The following is a 21,909-nucleotide window of genomic DNA, read 5'->3' on the forward strand; positions in this document are numbered from 1 at the left end:
TCTTTAAGAGAGAACAGGTCACACTTGGTCACGCTCAGTAGAAACATATAAACGCATAAAGTCAGTGTGGTCGAATTCTTTAAATGGGACTCTTTGCAACTTTGACAATAAGTTACTCAACCTTTTGAATTTGTGGTTCACAAGAAAAGGTTCACTCCTTTAAGCACACTCTTGCAACATGACCTTCTGCTTGCAAGGCCATCTCTGAAACCACAAATACTACTACTCTCCTGACACAATGTTCTGTGATTCAACAACAGCTAACCGACACCCGGGTGAAATGGAGGCGTTGGCAGCCTAATGGTCACAAAAAGGAGTTTGTGGTTGGAAGGTTGGAAGGTTACAGGTTTAAATCCCCAAACCCACGTGGAAAAAATCCCTCCCTCTCTCCATAACCACTCTGTAAGAGTGTTCTTAGTCAACCTTACTGAAATAAAGGTGACGATGACTTATTAAAAAAATAAGAAGCAACTTTTTTTTTTTAACTATACGTGGGTAGAGTTAAATCAACAAAGGCTGTTTAATGGTGCAATATTTCCTATTCAGAGCATTCATATAGCAGCAATCTTCTTTCCGAGTTGGAACTTGGTCTGTTAGCACGGTTAGCTATTCGCCGCCAGCTCAGCCGTCTCCACGTTGAGAGCCATGTGGAGGCAACACATATGCCCTAATTTCAGGTTTAACATCTTTAAAACGATTTATTCAAGCGACTGGGAGTAATTCCTCGCGTAATATTATTGCTCATAAACCTATATTTGCCACAGACTCTTTCAACGGGCATTTGGAATTACGAAAAGACAGTTTCAAAAACTGGATTAGATTTGAAAGTGGAGCTGCAGGGAGACATTTGGTTTCAATAGATATGTTTCCATCAATCTTGTTATTGATAACAGCTATCTATGGCTGTTTCATGCAGTCTGAAGACAAGTTGAATAAAATAATAATAATACATCATATAATATTCTGATGCAGAAACAAATGAGCACACAACCATGACACATCTACAGAAAGCATCTCAGTATGTTGACGCTCACTGCTGCGTCATTGGTTTGATCCCCTCATCGATACACCTACGTCAGTTTTAAGTCTATATTCGTTCAGCAAATGGCGTTCCAAAAAGCACCGAAACTGCAGCTCAGTCATAACAGATGATAAGATAACTCCTAAAAGGCCATCACTACCCAGATTTGCCACAGCTGTACAGTCATCACGGCTACGTAAACAACCCATTGGAATTTACAATGAACTTTTCTTTTTGTGTTTTATTCTAAGAAGTGATATCAATAATATACCTACCTACACTTCAATTATTTGAAATTACAAATAAGATTAAATATAAAATATTAGGTAAAACAAAAACCAAACGGAACATTTTACAAGTGCAGTTGTGTAGGTCATATCTTTTACAAAAAAAATGTGTGATTTTCTTAAATGTTCATCTTATAGATGTGCTTTTAGTACAGAAAAGGAAAAGCAGAATAAAAATAGATGGTGCAAGAAAGAGTGAAAGAGGTGTATCTTATGATGCTTGCATCTAATATAGATACTGTATGACACACTGGGGAATTTGTGGTGAACCTTACTTTCTCTCAGAGATGTTCTGCTTATCACAATGAACTTCAATGAGGGAAAATGCTCATTTCAAAGAAGAGAGGTGGCTGTCCCGTCTGATCTTCAAGTCTTTACTCTCAGTGTGAAAGACATGAGTAAAAGGGTATATACTCTATTCTGTCATTTTGATTATATACGCAAGTGACAGTGACTTTTTTTTTAAGTTGTACAAGGCAGTAACAAAATGATTATCTTTTATCTTTACTCACTCCTCCAGTGCAGGGCCACTAGCTGACACTTTGCCAGAGTTGGCTCACCATTCACAAGTTGCCAGGCTGACACAAAAAACATTGGCAACGATTGACATTAACACCAAAAGGAAATTCAGAGTCACCAGTTCATTTAACCTGCAATTCTGTGGCTTGTGGTATAACATATGTTAATTCCAGAGAGTCAGTGACAAACCAGTGAGGCTTCTTATTCTAATGCTCATGGATGATCAACCGTATTCAGCTGAGTTACACAATAACAAAGTGGAACAAAGTTATGACTGCAGCACATTCAGTTAACGGTTCTACGTCCTTCATGTATTCGAAGAAAATGTTATCTCAATATTTTGAGAAGATTATTTGCAGCATAACACTCAGTTCTTAGTAAACAATCAAAGAGCAGCTGATGATTTTGGTTTCCTGAAGATTAGAGGATGAAACAGGTAGAACTACAGGCTGCACAAAAACATGTTTGCTGCTGCTGTACATCATCCCATCTAATGTCATTTTATTTTCTCAAATATTACATGCATGCTATCTCCATCCTTGAATTGAATTGTTGCTAATAAAACAGTTACCGTGCGTAAGTGTTAATTAAGGTAAATGGGGAAACATGAAATGAAGGCCAAGGCAAACATTGGCAGAAAAAACAGTTTGTCATTTGGCTCTCCCTGACATTGACATAGGTCATGACCATGTTCTGTTATCGTTAGATGAGCAGGGAGAGATGTTGGGAACTGCAGCTACTGACGACGGTTTAGGTTAAACAAAGGAAATGTCCTTCTTTGTAGTGATTCTACTTTTTATTTATATATCTAAGTACTTCTTTAATCATGCTGCTAATTGTTAAGGTTGTGTTTACCTCTCAAAGCTTGCTTTCTCTCGCAACCAGTTACATTACATTACATTACAGTCATTTAGCAGACGCTTTTATCCAAAGCGACTTACAGGAAGTGTATTCAACATAGGTATTCAAGAGAACTACTAGTCACCAGAAGTCATAAGTGCATCTCCTTTCTTAAACAAGCATCTTAAAGCATAAAAGTGTAGTGCAGAGGCGAGTTACTACGAAAACAATAATTGCAACAGACTAATCCGAATATAGTAAGTGCTACAAACTACTACGAATAGGATAAGTGCAGTAAACAAATACAAATTCAATAAGTGCAGCGAACTGATACGAATACAGAGAGTGCAACAACTAATACGAGTGCAATAAGTGCTACGAGGAAGGCTCAGGGTAGTACTTCTTGAAGAGGTGAGTTTTCAGCCTGCGCCTAGTTTCCATATGTCCCTCAACTTCCTGTGTTTTAGGTCCTTCTATGGTATTTGTTGACAATCATAATACAGAGAAAAAAAAATCAAACCAGTATCCTGCATGTGAAAACTTACCTTTTAAAACACACACCTCAACAACAAGTTACTCTTAGTAGGTAGCTGAGTTGCAGCCTACTTTTGGTCACGGAGAAGTGGACGGCTGTGATATTAAGATGGCACAGAGTTGCATGTTTACATTTGGATTAACGGTAGTCACAACTTCAGAACCATGCACGTCAGCAAGAAAGAACAAACATGTAGAGATCAGCAAAGTGTGTGTGACAGTGTCATCGCTCGTGTTCACATGACTGTGCAGTACTTGTGATATCCTGCAAGGCAGAGCTAACCACACACAAGGTTTCCATAACATCATCTACACACCTGTGTACAGTAAGAGAAGATCGTTCAGGTTGTCTCGGTGTGGGAAGCTGTGTGCATACACACTTGTTGCAAGTGCGTCTATTTGCTCTACTCCTTGGTTGTGGTTGTGAACATTTGCAGAAGCATGTGTCTGTTTCTGGGTATTGTTTGGACTGCGCTCGCATGTCTGTGTCGTCGATCTAATGCTGTCTTTAAAGGGAGAGTGAGTGTGTAAGACAATGAGAGGGAGAGAGAGAGTTTCGGATGTTTGTCAGACATTTATGCAGAAAAAATGCGGATTGATGGACATTTGTTTGGGAACCTGTACACTGTAGAGGTTGTTAGTTTTTATCGGTTTCTCTTGTAGTTAGAGAGACATGACTCTGTAATTTTCTTAACTTTCTTTGGTTATACTTCTAATGCAGTAATAACACACAATTTTGACTCCAATTCCCGAAAATGTAAAAATGATAAATAAATAAACTGTCCGGTAGCGTGTGATCTGGGTTTTGTAAAGTATACAGTATGCCTCTGTTTCTCTGTGTGTGACTTACTGAGGTCTAAGACATCATCTGTCTTGATGAGGTCTTCAGATCTGGTCAGAGGCAGCTGTGTCTCAGGTTCTCCCTGAAGCTGAAGCGATAAGGACCTCAACATGAAGAACACCCGGATCGCCTGTGCAGAGAGCAGAGAGGTCCCACATAAACACACAAACTCAAACCGTTAGAGAGCTTATGTTAAATCAACCTTCCCGTCTGACACTGACAGTTACAACCAACCAATGAAAAGAACAACAGAATAACAGCGCTCCAAAACAAATAATCATATTAGAAAACAATATGTGAGACTCTCAGAATCAGGCTAATTCGTTTCATCTTTCATCTGAGCTTTGGAGTGCTGCCTTTCTGGTGTCTTCTGTTTGCAGCATGGTTTCGAAAACAGAAAACCAAAGGAATGCGGAATGAGTTACAACTGATATGTATGTGGTTACACGGATATTTAAGAAATATGAACTATGTTTAGGTATAAATAATTCCGCTTTCATGTGCTGCAAGGCCTCAAGAGGAAACTCCTATTTCAAGAATAACACTTAACTCTCCAGGAGTTTAACAACTTGTTGTATTAGAGAGCCATTGATTTTAAAACAGCAGTGTTACATCCAATGAGGACTGAGCTCAGGTGAATGTGTGGACGTACCCTGCGTGTCTTCTCCACGTCTCCACAGGGCAGTCTCTTGACGAAGTCGATACCAGTCAGAGGGGTACCGGTGGGTGGCAGCAGCACTGAGGCATCCATCATTAGATACTCCACATTCAGCGGTTTACTCTGCAACATACACACATATACATGAGTACAGACGAGCCTGCGTACAGCAACGGCAAAAACTTAAGCAACACCAAGAGCATATTTGCATGTTAAGGTGAATCACGTCACAAAACATAATATATGGCATATAAAATGAAGTTCAACTGACCGTCATGCTCCTGTATTCATCTTCAAACATGTCCAGAAAGATATCCTCGCCCTGTGATGACATAATTAAAATGAAAGTTCGTTATGAATAAGGAAGAAAATGTGTGGACAAAGAGAGTTTGACGTCCTTTGTGCATTAAGAAACTAGGCTGCAAAAAACGTCAGATTCATTCACACAATAAGAAGATAAGTGTTTGCATTCAGAAATAAGCAAATACATCTTTTGTGTCTGTTTACACAGCTCGATATACACTTTTCTGAATGATAAACACATCTTACTTATCATAAACGCCTACCCGCTGCTCTACTCATGTTCTTGTCTTGGCATAATCCTGGAACAGTGCCAAAGCTAACTAAACTAATAAACTGTAAAAAGCCATTTACACACCGTTATATGCTGTAAGCCAAACTGAATGTGTCATGTTGGTGCAAAGCCTTTTTTTATTTGAAAGTGACAGTAGAGATACATATACAAAACATGGAAATGGAGTTAAGGGCAATTTCCATTAAAAACCTGATTTGTGCTTAAATTCTTAATTATTTGTTTGAATTATTCACAATAACGCCCTTTTATGGTCTAGAATTGTCTCATTCATAATGATGCCAGTAAAAAGAATAATGTTAACGCCCCCATTTAAATAAATTCTCAATGGATTAAAACTCTTTCATGTTTTCCTTCACTTCATCATAGGATATGACTCAGCTCCCAAGACAATATCATATACTCAGCTGATACATCTGTCTGTGCTACAGTGAATGGAAACATAAATACTCTCACGATTCTTTCTGATAATTTAGTTTTCTGTGGAAATCGTGCTGTACATGATCATTTTGTGTGCGTTCATGGTCATATTCATAGCTTTGCAGTGTTTACACATTCGTCTACTGTTTGCACTCAACTGACAAGTGACGAATTAAAAAGGGATTTGTTATATGGGAATATGAAACGGTCACAGGCACCTTTTTCTCCAAACATTACACCGACAGCGCTGTACACAAATCCTACTTATCAGCTCATAACTCTTATAAACGATCACTAGAGTGGGAGAGGAATTCTTAAATGACATCCCATCAGGAAAATGATGTTGTAAACCAAAACAGGAAATGCTGGACGGATAAGACAAGTTGCTTGGACATGCACAGTTGAGCATCTTAGCGTTCAGGACAGTGATTGTTAATGTGTTTATGTGATATGTATCCATTCATCTTCAGCTCAGCGTGTTCATCTAACCACACACTGATACGTCTCAACTAAAAATTTAAATTTCCCCGCTGCAGGACTAATTAAGGATTATCTTATCTTAAATATTCCACTTGTCACTCAAGTGAAAATGGAAACTACAGCAACTAGAAGTGACAGAGGTCAATATCTTAAATAGAATAAAAAGTCCAGTGATCAATAATTCATTTATAATTATCTTGATAAAGGTCAAATGAAACCAAATAACACATGAATAAGCCAGCACACCAGATGTTTCAGATTACTTTTCTTATCACCTAAATAACTTTTTAATTGGAGTGACGCAACTCAACAGAGTATGAAACTGTAATAATATGGTTTGATTAAAAACAAAGTTAAATGAGTAAAGATCAAGATTAGTAAGCACTTAAGATATTTTAATTATTACCCATTAAAACATCCAATGTTTTCTCCTGTTTCACTTCAGATTAGTTATCATTTAATATTTAATCCAAATATACATTTTAATCAAATAAACATTGAATCTCATGAGATTCATGAAAACAGCTATATTGTTTCACAGTGAAACTGAATATGTTTGTATACAGTAGATGTTCGAGAGAAAGTTAAAGCAAATCCTTTTAAACTTGTATCTAAACTTGTTGAGACCAGTTTTGAACAAAAAGCCAAGAGTGCAACCGTCTTTACTTCTTTTTTTTCATTGCTTATATGAGGAGTATTTTCCTGAATGTTGAAATAGAACGTTCTGTCTCTCATTGACTCTGATGGTCCATTTGGTTGAAAAAAGCCAAACAAGCTTAACTCCTGTGACTGAATCCAAAACTGATACTCAAAGAGAAACAGAAAGCATAGAAGGCACTGAAAGCATTTTGCCTATCAAAACTTTCTAATACGATGTTGTATTTTATAGATGGGACACACTTTCGGTTTTACCTCGTACTCCTTCAGGGAAATGGTTTTAGTTATAATAAGTGAATACTCTCAAACACACAGTCACACACACACCCTAAATTAATGTTTATCTGTCTGTTTGCAGTTGTCTCTGTCTGGGCAGCCACAACAGCAAAAGTTCATGCTATGACTTGTCAGCTGAATGCCAAAATATTTGACATTAATATAATTTATGGTACAGCGTCAGTCGGCTTGTCTGAGTGTGTTTTCAGCTGTCTGTTGCTGCTCAACTTGTCCTTCCTTGCGTTCATGTATAGTATATATGTGTGGGTAGACGGCAGCGAAGCACTTATGTTTATGTAGGTTAGTGGTATGTGTGTGTGCGTGTTATTTACTGAGCACTCTCACCTTGTAGAATCTCCGCAGTAAATGCAGACTTTCTTCTCTAGCACCCTGCAAACACAAACAGAAATTATAATTGCAAATACACCGTTTTTATGTGACACACACACACACACACACAAGTAATACATATTCAAACACTCGAGACAGAAATTGACAGAAATTGTGTTGATTATAAAAAAAATGCACAACAATCAACCAATTCCCTTGCGCTACACAGCAACAATTATTTTCTCAATCCCTCTTAAAAGGCTGGTTTGAATGCAGGGGTCCGATTTCATGTATGTACCTGTATGTATGTGACAATAGAAATAAAGTTTGAGTTCTCTCACTAGCTCTTTAAGTATGCATTTTCCCTAAAACCTTACTATCTAAACACTTGCGAATAAACAGTCTCACATATTGCATGATGCATGTGTTTGCAAAGTAGTGAGCATACGACTGGATATACAAGACCGGGATTAAACTGCACAAGTTTTTTGAGACTTTATAAACTGATGTTTTGATATAGTATTGCTATTAAACTTGCCCCCATTTACTTTAATTCATCAAAACCTTTCTCAGTTTTTGGATTTGGAGGCCTGTGAGAAAACCAAAGTTTACTACCTAGACCACTTTAATGACCTCATATCAAATACAATGAAACATTGATCTCAACAAACCAAATTACTTGCAAAACATTGAAATGAAACATTCTGTCTTAGTTTTTAAGTCACCTTCAATGTCCATTGCTTCCCAAAAAGCTTCACTAAGTCCAATCTGTGAACTATTGTTAACCTTAGAGTGCATGTAAACTTAGCCTGACTGAGTTTTGGGAATAGAGGTGTGATTGACAACAAAATGATGGTGTACAAAAGCTTTAATTTTTGTAACTTTTAATTATGGCAGATGCTTTTAGCAACCAGGTGTCCGAAGCCGACATTACCGTTTACACCCAGATTTATATTTTTCCTAAACCTTACCACACTGCGACTGAAAATAATAACAAAAAATAATAAAAGCATAAAATAATAAAAAAGGTCCTAAATTGAATCCATTCATCCACCTTAACCTAATCCCTACATATATTTTGCCACTCTTTATACTACTAGTACTATTCATTTTACTACTACTTTCTGGCAGGACGCCTTTTGGCTTGTCTACTATTGCTACATTATTAATTAATTAAAGAGTAATAAATTACATTGAAATGCTCCAGTACTTCATTCAAAACAACAGTACAACAATCTCCGTTTGTTAAGTGCTGCTTAGCATAATCACTAATTACTGTAGATCTTACAGTATCAGTCAAAAGTTTGGACACACCTTCTCATTCAGTGGTTTTTCTTTATTTTATTTTTTTCCTACATTGTAGATTAATATTGAAGACATCCAAACTATGAAGGAACACATATGGAATTATGTGGTAAACAAACAAATGCTCAACAAACCAGAATATGTTTTATATTTTAGATTCTTCAAAGTAGTTGAATGAGAAGGCGTGTCCAAACTTTTGAATGGTACTGTAGGTCAACTGTCTGTTCCTGAGAAAGGGTTACACCTGTCAATTCACATAAATGCTAGTGAATCACACAATTAATAGGAACTGGACCTGATGTATTGCAACTGTTCAACAATGCTGCCACTCCTGTGCTGTGTTATGCAAGGCCATTTCCTTTAACAGCAATAGATGCTTCCCTGGTTATTTACTCATCTCAGCGGTCAGAGTGCTAGAGGAAGGATAGCCCGCCTTCCTCCTGAAGTGAAGGCCATGTGTGATTACCACTGAATAAACTAAACCTGGAAATTCTGGCCTGTTTTACTGTCAGACATTAGTAACATAACTAGTCAGCTATTTCCCAACAGCTGGGAAGAAATGGGATCAGCAGGATAAGGGCCCCCATAAAATAACAGAATTATTATTTCAGGGTCAGTAAGGTCCGTTTTTTGTCAATGTGTTTCAATAGGATTGCACACGGAAGGGAGCCAAAAGCCAGTTAAGCAAAATAATCTTTCTTTGACTAAAAATTATGATCCTTATTCCTGGGAAACCCCTCAACATTACCACTTCAGCCAAAACGGCAAAGTCCAGATTGAAAGGGCCTCTTCATTAATGTTATACTGTGTCAGAGGTGGGAAATTCTTCAAGCAGAAACCCCCTGTGATGTGAACGATGTCAACCGTGGGTGAAACTTGGACTTTTAAAATGACCATGGTCAGGTTTTAATTCACTTTTAAATTCAGGGAGGTCAGATGGTGGTTTTTTTTCAAAATTCTGATAAAAAGCATCACACAAGTAGCAGTGCAACTACTTCCTGAAGCCCGTTAAGAAGAAAAAAAAAAAAAAAGAGGAACGCAGACAAAGAGAGGGTGTGGAGGATTAACCTGAATTGGGTGAAGAGGAAACAAATAAAATTCCCAGAAGAATGAGAAAGAAAAATTGAGTGCTGTGCAAGCCGGGGCAGATAGAGGAAGAGAGAGAGAGGGAGAGAGGAATAGGAGTCAGAGGGAGTTAATGAGAAGGAGAAGACAGCTAATGAGCTGAGATGTGAGGTTGGGGGAGAGAGTGCTGGAGGAGAGGAAAAGGGTGGTCCGAATGTTCCTGCTGAAACATTTCTTTAGTCATGACCACAAAACCCTGCAGTTACAGGTTCTGAGGAAGTGATACAGTTACTGCTATGAGTGGCACAGTATCCAGCTTTCCACCTGTTTACAGTATGTATGAGTGAAAGCGTGCATATGTTTGTGTACTGTACCTCCAGGCAGGCCAGATGTACATCCTTGATTAAACAGTTGTTTCCAGAAAGCACAGACTGCTTTAATAGAAGGCAGCTCAGCTCCAGAGTAGCTAGACGCACTTTACCATCTACACACACACAGAGAGAGAGAGAGAGAGAGAGAGAGAGAGAGAGAGAGAGAGAGAGAGAGAGAGAGAGAGAGAGAGAGAGAGAGAGAGAGAGAGAGAGAGAGAGAAATACATGAATAAGTAATGAGGACATTTTTCTCCATATTGGCTCAACAAAGCAAAAGCATGGAATAATGTGTAAGATGATAATATGTGATTAATTGAGCGAAATGTGTTCAAATTTGAGTTACACGTCTAACAACATCTTCTACTACATTTACATTCAATTGTACTTGAATAAAATAAATACTGTTTTTTTTAGGTAAGTGACATTATATGTTAGGTTAGTAACTTCATGTTATGTGTGAGTGTATGTGTGTGTGTGTTACCTGGCTGTGCGGCATGACTCATAACTCTGATCAGTCTCTCGACCAGCACCAGGCTGTAGGAACTCTTCTCCTGGTCAGGAACAGGTAGCTGCAGACGCTCCAGAAGATCTCGGTTTATACCTACAGAAGGACAGACCTGTCAGTAGAACAACACAATTCAACAATACCACAAACTACGTCCTCCGTCATTCAGCTGAATCAACACCTCTCTTAAACAGTTATTGCTGTGCATTTGTTTGTCTCTGCCAACCAGTTAACATCCATCTCTTTCCAAAAATGTCATCACTTTATCCTATTAGACATTTGTGCTAAATTGTCATAATTATCTTATGGATTCTTGAATTATGGCCAAAAACGTGTTTGACCACCTAATTCTAATCAGTCCAAGAATGGTTCAGACAGACCTACCTGACATAGTTCCTGTGGCCAAAACTGTGGAAGATTGTAAACTTCTGCATGATTGCCCTTTAGACTGTATGAGTTGCCAAGATATTAGATACATCTGAGAACAACTGAGTGAATATTAAAACAACATTGATCTGATTCAAGGTATGAAATGAACAGTTCTGTGTCAAAAACGACTCAGAAATGAACCAGACGTATTCGGTTCAGTTGAGTCAGTCCTGTTTTTAGAAATGTAAGCAGCTGTGTGCAGAGACATTTTCAAACTTGACAACAAAAACATTCAAATTAAGACCTTTTGTATTGCCTGTTGCAACGTTTCTTAACGCAGTGTCTGACAGGAAGTAAACAGACCAAAGCTGTTGCCCTGGCAACAGAACGGCAATGATAATTTTCTATATGGACCTCAACTATGGAGGCCAGTTATCTCCATTTACCAGTTATCTAGATTGGGCCACTATCACCAACCAAATGAAATGAAAAGAGAGGCCGACCTTTGCTGTGTGAGACAGCGTACAGCAGGCAGAGGACGAACAGGGCGTGATAGTCATCGTTGTTGCAGTCGAGAGCACTGTACACCATGTCTAAGAACGGTCTGCAGAGAGAGAAGATTTCATCAGTCCATAAACACGACAGTCCTTCCTTTAATTCATTCCTTCCACGTCTAGGGCGACCCTAGCAGTTTGGTGTGTTTAGACATGCGTGTACCTGCTCCTCTGTGTGTGTGTGCGGGTGGCTGCAGCGGTCTTCTCTTCATCAGTGATGTTCTGCTCCGTCAGCTCCGACACCTTACACTTCTCCATCACCACCATCTCTATCTCTGTGGGAACACACATGCACACACTTTGTACCTTCTTACATATGTATCCGTAGATGTGTAAAAAGTTTTTTTACAGAAATATCACACATCCTCAACAATCACAGCAATGAAGACAAAAATGGGCTTCTGTCACCAGTGAATATGAATGTAAAGTCTGATGCGTTTCCTTCTCACCCTTTACTGGTTCAAAAAAGATGAAAAATGTGTCAAGGCACCAAAGATGAGCCAATCATGCCATCAGTGTCGGCTACTATTTATTAGGAACAACATACTGATTATAAATGCATACAATTAAATAAATGATGCATTAAAATGCAAGGAATATTTAAATCAATGATTTTAAGCATGAAACCTAAGAAACCATCTATCCTTCAAAAGTTTCTTATTTTATCAATCAGTTAAATAGGGTGGGTGTAATCTTTCCACCATGCATGATACATGTCATTTTGAAACCGTCTGTTCCTCTGCAGCCCACGATGTAATTTGTGTTAAAACTCAGGCCGTAAAACGTATTTCTGTGCATTTGTGCCTTCAGAAGCAATTAAGATCGTGCTGCCCTGCAGAAAGACTCTCTGCAAACAGAGTCTATTCAGTAAAAGTAGAGAAGGAATCATTCAGATGAGTTAAATGGTGACATTTTTTAAAATAACACACAGATACTCAGATGCTAACAAACACACAGAGCAGGAGTGAGAGACAGGCAGAGAGGTGAGGAGCACAGGATGGATGGTGTGTCACCGTGGAAATGGACAGTCGGCTGTCATGGAGATTGTGTTGGACAATGTGGTAAGGGGGAGCCGTGGTAACCATGGGGAAATTAAAAAAAAAGGTGCCAAACAGGGGAAGCAGCCGTTAGAGGAGGGAGGGGGGGGGGAGGCTCATCTCAAAACTATCCAAAGAGGAATTGTATAGTTTAATTTACTTTCTTTCTGCAGTTTTACTTCTGCAGTTTTTTGATTTCAATTTTAATGCCATTTCATTCTTTGACATGTGTTGTTTTTAACACTTCCTTTTTCAGCATTTAAGCATGTCGATAACTTGAGATCTATCTTACTGATGATCAAGAGGCTGCAAAGTCTAATGTGAATTTGACAAGCAACAGTAGATGCATGGAGTTGAGAGAAATAGTAAATTGCACACTTAATTAAGCACTCAAAATACAAAGCACAACAATTGCTATAAAAGTTAAATTTAGTTATGCTGTCTTTTAAAGAGTTAGTTTCTCTCTTTTCGGTTTTGAGACAAGGGCTGCTGCTGTGGTGGCTGTTGGGTCACCAAGGTGCATCATGGGAGAGTGCTTCTGATTGATGGCAGTAAAGAAACACTGAGAAACACAGCCCTGTACGGCCGTGTCCAATTAGACACACACTCACCTTCCGCCGTCTCCCCACTCGCTCTGCTTCCCTTAGAACTCCCACCTCCCTCCTCCTCCTCCTCCTCCTCCTCCCTCTGTACCTTTTCCCTTCTCCCTCTCTCGGCCTCCCTCTCTTTCTCCGCCTTTGGCCTCGTCGTCCCAGCCCTCCTCTACTCCTCCACCTCCTCCCCCAGTCCTTTCCTCATCCTCCTCCTCGCCCAAGTTCTTGTAGTTTGGCCTCTTCTGAGTTCTCTTGCGGCCGCGATGGCGAGACAGCTCAAGGGAGCGCTCCAGAGACTCCGGGGGCTTGGTGAAGCGACGCACACCTCCTGCACTGGCCTGGGGTTTAGAGAAGGAAAGAGAGGCAAGGGTGTGAGATGGAAGGAAACCATATGCCTGGAGGTGACACACACTGTATTCTTTTATCAACTCTACATTTTGTTGGAAGTATTTTGGTTACAATGTCCTTTCAAAGATGTTTTTGGTTAGAATAAAGCAGTAGCCGTTCTATGACTTTGTTTTGTGTTTTTTAACATATATAGTGGTGTCACAGTGGTAACACAGCACCATACCTCACAGTATGTGCCGATACAAAAGGCAGAAAATAGGCAAAGAACAAGTGAGAAAAAGAAAATGGGAGTATTTAGTCAGTTAATGATGAAATGATGAAAACAACTGTCCTGTTTCCAGGCAGCAAAGTCACTGCCACCGTTTACTGGCAGAAGTGCATGCTAAAAAAAAAATAGACACTCATGAACACAAACATAAAACAAAAACCTACTTTAATAACTGATGTGCATAAATCTTCTCACACATGCTCACAACCACCAAGCCTTACAGTAAATCCTTCTAACACTATCTTGATGATCAAAGTTTGTTAACACACAAAAGCCTCTTCCGGTGAGGCCATACTGGAAATATAAGTAGCCCACTTCTTATATATAGCCCTCAAATATACACCAAAACGCAGATATGCACACAGGAAACAGCTGGTAAAGATAAGATGCTGAGAAGAGAGGTCAGCTCTAATTTACAGTAAAACTGAAGAATCACATAATTGATTAATTTACTACTAATTCTAGTGATACAATTACTTTATTGCTTCAGATTAAGGTAATTAGAATGACTATAAGAAAAAAGGAACATAGAAATAATTGAGCATGTACTCAGGGTCACATGGAGCCATGTAATCTGTCAGACGAAGCAGTTTACAAATCTGCTGCTATCAGAATAAACATAGTATGATTTGGACTTTAGCTCAGTGGAGAGCCCAAAGGCAGGTTAGCATTCGAGTCATGTCTCTTTAGCCAAATATATCCGGACTGTCTCTCACAGAATGCAAACAGTCCAACAGTATTCAGTAACTTAAAAACTTGACTAATCTACGGTTTCATTTTCATTTTTAGACATATTGAAACAAGGAAAGCATCTGCGAATATCAGGGTCAATAAAGCAGTTGACCTTGATGTACAGCTCAGTTAGAGGGGTGGACCAAAAAAAAACACAGGTCACCATGGTTACCCCTGTGTGTGAGGCCAGAGTACAGATGCATGTGATGTAATGGCTCAAAACAAGGCGGCTACAGCACACTATACCGGACTAGCACTGAGACTAGAGCCATCCTCAGTAGCAAGTTTATTACTTATTCAGACAAACAAAAATGTGCCTGATTATTGTGATGTTATGTAAAATCATGCAAACTTGTGGTTGGTATATTTGTTTGATTGCAATTGTACTTTAATTGTACATTTGTCTGTTTCTGAGTGTATCTTGTATATGCATGTAAGACTATATTCACTTTTGTGAAGGCTGTTTTTGGTCTCCTAGAAGCTATTGAGGATCCAAATAAACAAAAAGATCAATACTAGAGAAAGTCCAAAGGCAAAAATAAAAGGGCCACTGAATACCAAAATAATCTGCCTTCAGTGGTTTCATTTATATAAAAACAATTGACTTTGTTTAAGGAGGTAAAGAGGAAGAGGATCGGATATCTTAAGCTGAAACTAGGTGGCCCCCTATTTCACTTCACCTCATATGCTAACACAAACCACCAAACACACCTGAAGACATATGTACGTTGATACACACATGTACACTTGGCGCGCAAAGTCAGAAGATGAAGCCCATCCTCCTTGTATGCCAAAAACAGCGGCAGCTTCTCAAAATACACATTTACTGGAAGAAGCTGTGAGCCGCATGAAGTAAAAACTAAAGTTAACGTTTTTTGTTTCAGTCCTATTCTCTGACTAAACCTATTCATTGCTTGATGATCATGAATGCTAGAGTATTCATCTTTATTCCCTCTCTCCTTCATCCACTCTTGTCTCCCTATTTGGCTTTTTTTCCCCCCATGTTCTCATAAAAAGGGAAGGTGGTTTTGTAAGGAATCAACGCCAGAGAACTCCTTCATTTCAGCTCGGTCTGTAGAGACGTATTCACAGAGGTATTCTTTAATAGGATTGCAACTAACAAGCTAATACAGGAATGTGGTTGTTAAAGCCTAAAATGTGTTTAAAATAGTTTGTGTTTCAGATCAAGTCCAACCTTTTTTCTTTTCTTTTTTTATACCATTACCCTGAAGCATAAACCTAATTTCCAAGTCTCTGTAATCCAGCCTAAAGCCTGCCAACAAAAACATTGATACCTGTATATACCATCTGTATTATTGGGGAAGTCTGAGCACTTATCATTGTTCTGTCGTTGCTGCTAAAAACACGGTGTGTGTTCTGTCAGACATAAACCACAGACTAGCATTAGAGAGAGAGAGCGAGAGCGAGTGTGAGTGTGTGTGTGTGTGTGTGTGCGTGCGTGCGTGGTGCACCTGTTAGCTGACTATGTTCTGGTAAACCGCTCACACTCTGAGCCTATGCTGAGAAACTGATGGAGGTCAGGGAGCGTGTGAGGCAAACCTACACAGACACACACGCTCAGGCAAACTTGCACCAACACACCTAGCAGCACATCAAAATAGGGCACAATTTGCTAGGCAAAGATATTCTCCTAAATGCACACAACTGAAACAGCTGCATGTGCAAAAAAAATATATACATATATACAGTGGGGGAAATAATTATTTGATCCCTTGCCGATTTTTTAAGTTTGCCCACTGACAAAGAAATGAACGGTCTATAATTGTTATGGTAGGTTTATTTTAACATTGAGAGACAGATTATCAACAAAAATAATCCAGAAAATCACATTATATAAAAGTTATAAATTGATTTGCATTTGATCGAGTGAAATAAGTATTTGATCCCCTAACAAAACATGACTCAGTACTTGGTGGAGAAACCGTTGTTGGCAAGCACAGAGGTCAGACGCTTCTTGTAGTTGGTCACCAGGTATGCGCACATCTCAGGAGGGATTTTGGTCCACTCCTCTTTACAGATCTTCTCCAAATCCTGAAGGTTTCGAGGCTGTCGCTTGGCAACTCTAAGCTTCAGCTCCCTCCACAGATTTTCTATGGGATTAAGGTCTGGAGACTGGCTAGGCCACTCCATGACCTTAATGTACTTCTTCTTGAGCCACTCCTTTGTTGCCTTGGCCGTATGTTTTGGGTCATTGTCGTGCTGGAAGACCCATCCACGACCCATGTTCAGTGTCCTGGCTGAGGGAAGGAGGTTGTCGCCCAAGATTTCACGGTACATGGCCCCGTCCATCCTCCCCTCGATGTGGTGAAGTCGTCCTGTCCCCTTAGCAGAGAAACACCCCCAAAGCATAATGTTTCCACCTCCATGCTTGACGGTGGGGATGGTGTTCTTGGGGTTATAATCAGCATTTCTCTTCCTCCAAACACGGCGAGTCGAGTTGATGCCAAATAGCTCGATTTTGGTCTCATCTGACCACATTACCTTCTCCCAAGCCTTCTCTGGATCATTCAGGTGTTCATTGGCAGACTTCAGACGGGCCTGTACATGTGCCTTCTTGAGCAGGGGGACCTTGCGGGCGCTGCAGGATTTTAATCCATTACGGCGTAGTGTGTCACCAATGGTTTTCTTGGTGACTGTGGTCCCAGCTGTCTTGAGATCATTAACAAGTTCCTCCCGTGTAGTTCTGGGCTGATCCCTCACCTTTCTCATGATCATCGATACCCCACGAGGCCAGATCTTGTGTGGAGCCCCAGACCGAGGGCGATTGATGGTCATTTTGTGTTTCTTCCATTTCCGAATAATCGCACCAACAGTTGTCTCCTTCTCACCAAGCTGCTTTCCGATGGTCTTGTAGCCCATTCCAGCCTTGTGCAGGTCTACAATATTTTCCCTGACGTCCTTAGACAGCTCTTTGGTCTTGCCCATGGTGGAGAGGTTGGAATCTGATTGATTGATTCTGTGGACAGGTGTCTTTTATACAGGTAATGAATTGAGACAGATGTCTTTCATACAGGTAGCAAGTTGAGGACTAATCTAACCGGTCTGTGGGAGCCAGAATTCTTGCTGGTTGGTAGGGGCTCAAATACTTATTTCACTCAATCAAATGCAAATCAATTTATAACTTTTATATGATGTGATTTTCTGGATTTTTTTTTTGATATTCTGTCTCTCAATGTTAAAATAAACCTAACATAACAATTATAGACCGTTAATTTCTTTGTCAGTGGGCAAATCGGCAAGGGATCAAATAATGATTTCCCCCACTGTATATATACACCTACACACGAACAGACATCCAAATGTTGACATCATGTATCTATCTGGTGCACTTGCAAGAAAACATGTGTACAAAATAGAGAGAGAAAAAAAGTACTTCCAGGAAAGAGATTTGGGTTAGGTGAGCCTGCTCTGTCAGTGTTCCATCATGTGACCTAATTTCCTGCCACATCACAGACAAACAGGAAGAACCATTTGACCACCTGCACAGAAAACAGAGCCCATGCTTCTTCTGTGTCTGTTTCATCTACAATAAACCAAACAATAACACACCAAGAGCTGTATCTGATGTGGCAGAAACAATTCATTTCCATAATCTAAGATGCATGTGAAAAAAAAGAACAATACTTCTGTGCATCTCAGGCTTTTTTGCACAATAAGCCATTGCGCAAAATGCAAGTGTCTTATGTTCTTTATTTGACCCCAGAATGGAGAAAGAGTCAAGTCATGGGCCTTTTCAAATTCTGTGGTGCCTCTGAAGAAGGGGAGCCATCAAAGCTCCTGTTGCAAGTTGATCAGTGGCAAAACAGAAGAGAATAAATATAGTGAACAGAGGAACTAACACAGAAAATGAGCAGGATTACCTGTCCAAAAAAGCACATGGAAGTAAAACCATCTCAAGTCTGTTTCTCTAGTTTATTTAATTTGGTAGAATAGCCTAAAATCCAGACCATTACCATGGCCTGGATTGTATATTTACTATGTACACTATACTTCTCTTATCTTTGGGAAACTGCCTCCACTTATGTTTAAAAATGCAACATGTGGCACTTTAAAAGTCCTCAAAACGCAGAGAGAGAGAAAAGCACAGTTGAATGAGTAGCTGGAAGCTACTAGTTTGGGTCTGGCTGCCTCCTGTTGTGGTAGACCGACGTTGTGAAGACATCGCGCCTCAACTCACATTCACTGAAAAGGTGGGCTGCTTCTTACAGCAGCCACAGGTCTAGCGCGCACACACACGCACACACACACACACACACACACACACACACACACACACACACAGTCACAGAGAGAGAATAACCACAGGAGTTCTCAGAAACGCTCACTAGCTCAGCACACCCACCTTGCTTTACAAACAGATGGTCAAAAAATCAAGAAAGGGGGGGGGGGGGGGGGGGAGAGAGACTGAATCACGGGAGATGAAGCAAATGTGAGTTTGACAGAGTCAGAAAAAGAGAGATGAGGGGAATCAGTTGGGGAAGATAAGGGGGAGACAGTGGGGAGATAGTAGGAAGGAGACAAACTGAAAAGGGAAATAACATTCAGATGAAAACACAAAGAGACGTTCAGAGAAGGCTCCAGAGCCTAGACGGGGAGGAAAGATGAAAACAAAGGAGAGACTGCTCGAAAAAATGTAAAGAAAAAAAAAACTATGGAGACAATTAGAATGGAGAAAACCATGACCCCACGATCTCATAGCCACCTACACACACTTCTGGAACTGAAGTCTGTCTGTCTGTGTGTGTGTGTGTGTGTGTGTGTGTGTGTGTGTGTGTGTGTGTGTGTGTGTGTGTGTGTGTGTGTGTGTGTTACATGTATCCATGCGGTTGCCTGCGTAGGTGTGCGTGTTCTTGTTTGTGCGCTGTACTCTGTTGTGTGTATGAGTATATACTAGTGTGACCCTGTGGCACAATGTACACTCTGCTTTGTGTGTGTGTGTGTGTGTGTGTGTGTGTGTGTGTGTGTGTGTGTGTGTATTGCAAATAAGTGTTTTTTATTGATGGTTGTGTGAGTCCTTTATGTTTATGTTGAATATTATTGTTTCTGGTTTGCATGTTGGTCTGTACTGTGTGTTTATACAGCATGTTCTACTGTGTTTCAAATGTGTGTGTGTGTGTGTGTGTGTGTGTGTGTGTGTGTGTGTGTGTGTGTGTGTGTGTGTGTGTGCGTGAGCGTTACCGTATTCTTGTGTGCGCTGTGTATATCCATCTGTGGGGTGAAGACAGACAGGTCTCCATTGAGAATGACTTCGGCCAGCGAGTTGACCAGTGGCTGATAGTGGATGATCAGAAACACCTTTGAAACACACAGATATACACAATTAAAAAGGTAATCGAAAACATCTCTTAAAACAAGAAATGTTTGTTCAAAATTAAATGAAGTATATGTAAAGAAAATGTATCTATAACTCTACCAGAAAAATGTACAAACGTGTGACCCTCACAAAATATCCCCACATATGTGACTCCTCCCAATAAGCAGCAGGACTTAGTTGTTACTGCTCTTTTACTGTACTTAATGTCAAATAAAAGTCTGAACAGCATACTTTAAATTTCAAAGTCAAACTTGGAGGCACGCTAAAGTTCCTAATCGGACAGGTGTAGCTTACATGGAAAAGTAAAGCGAAGGCACAAACAATAATCAACAAAAAACACAAATGTAGCTGAAACTCTTTTTCAGTTACAAAAATATCAGTGAATTCAGTTCCCGTAGAGAGTTTCAGAACTGGACAACTGCCCTTAAATGTACCAAAGTGGCTTGTAGACATTTTACTCCACACAAAACAACACATCTGATGTGTGTGTTGCTTACTTGAGACAGCAGGTAGAGGGACACCTGAGGGTTAATCTTTCGCTCTTCGGACTAAAGAAGGAGAAAAATGAAAGGCCAGTCAATGTCACACATACAGCAGTACATATAAGAAGATGAAAGGAATAGAGAAATGTACAATGAGATTAATGAGAGACAAAGCATAGTGCTAGTCTGATAATCATTGAATTGTTTAGAAGACCGTACCAGTGGTTTTGACAACTGTCAAATTTATGAGAAGTTTTCATGACATTCATGTTTGATGGTTAATTGAAATCCCTGTTGAGTTTGCAAACATCTTATGAATGCAATACTATGTGGAAACTGAATGGTGATGGTTTGCCATCAGACCTTCACATCAGCATGTGAATGCAGCACCAGGATGGATTCACAAATCACTAATAACTCCATTAAAACACAATTCATTAAAATAAAAAATGAAGTAACTTTAACGAGGATGTTTGTTCCACTATGATGCGTTAGCTTTATTTAAGTTTTAAGTCTCTGAAAGACGATAGTGTAGTGTCGCTTAGTTTTGATGGACCCTGGAAGGAATAAAACATTTCAAAATATAATAATATATGTGAAGAATGTAAGTTAAAGCATATGGTGCACACTGGTATGATCTTTTGAGTCATGAATTATGCCAAAGATTGACTGGTTTCACCTTTTCAAATGTAACTCACTGCTTTTGTCCGTTTAATATCATTTTAAATAAAATATTTGTTAATTTTTCTACTTTTTTGGGACATTTAACAAACAAAACAAATACACTAAACTATACGTTTTTTCAAGTGATTATGAATGTGAACGTTTTTATCCCAGTTAAGGCTGCAACTCAGATAAAACTGTACGTGGACTGTACTCTGATGTGTTCTTTAACACTTTGGCTTTTGGAAAAACATGTAAGCGCGTAGCACATCATGTGCTAATGGAAGAAGCATCTTTAATACGACACAAGCTGTGCACTTTGAACCCGTTATCATCAGTGTAACCTAATTCATTTAAACATGCAGGTGAAGGTCACATACCGTCTCAGGGATAACCAAAGAGTAGACATAGAGGGGCAGGAACAGGCGGTTGAGGAGGTGGTCGGTCAGAACGTCGTTAAGGAATTCACAGTTGATGATGAGGATGTCGTTCAGGTAGTGCAGGTGGTCAAGATGCTCCGCTACCAGGTCACTTAACTTCCCTCTGTTCCTATGTCTGGCACACAACAAAAAAAACAGAGAGATGGTTATTGAACATTATTAAAACATTGTGATCCTTGTGTACGTGCAGATTCATAATGTATGACTTATTTTTGCTGCAATGGTGTGCAGCGCAATGAAAAACACATTCTTCTAACGTGAAAGTTAACTAAAGAAAATGTAAAGGCTGAATTCAGAGATTGGAAGAAAAAAAGGGAAAGTATAATTCAATGTATACAAAGCATCATGCCCTTGTAGAGAAAAAGCACCAGGATAAGTTATACAAAC

The 21,909-nt window shown here is 39.6% G+C and overlaps 1 protein-coding gene across 1 annotated transcript in view; it reads right to left on the reverse strand.

Moving 5' to 3' along the window:
- The window catches only part of clec16a (C-type lectin domain containing 16A), a 44,739-nt gene that overhangs the window by 12,978 nt on the left and 9,852 nt on the right, over positions 1-21,909 (reverse strand). The window contains 13 exon segments of the mRNA XM_054606944.1: positions 4,052-4,172; positions 4,695-4,823; positions 4,972-5,022; positions 7,471-7,515; positions 10,200-10,309; positions 10,678-10,797; positions 11,574-11,674; positions 11,788-11,899; positions 13,273-13,321; positions 13,323-13,592; positions 19,802-19,918; positions 20,435-20,485; positions 21,463-21,637. Of these exon segments, the coding sequence (XP_054462919.1) occupies positions 4,052-4,172; positions 4,695-4,823; positions 4,972-5,022; positions 7,471-7,515; positions 10,200-10,309; positions 10,678-10,797; positions 11,574-11,674; positions 11,788-11,899; positions 13,273-13,321; positions 13,323-13,592; positions 19,802-19,918; positions 20,435-20,485; positions 21,463-21,637 (1,451 nt within the window).

Source organism: Anoplopoma fimbria, chromosome 11 (genome assembly GCF_027596085.1).
Source record: "Anoplopoma fimbria isolate UVic2021 breed Golden Eagle Sablefish chromosome 11, Afim_UVic_2022, whole genome shotgun sequence".
In the NCBI taxonomy this organism is placed as follows: domain Eukaryota; kingdom Metazoa; phylum Chordata; class Actinopteri; order Perciformes; family Anoplopomatidae; genus Anoplopoma; species Anoplopoma fimbria.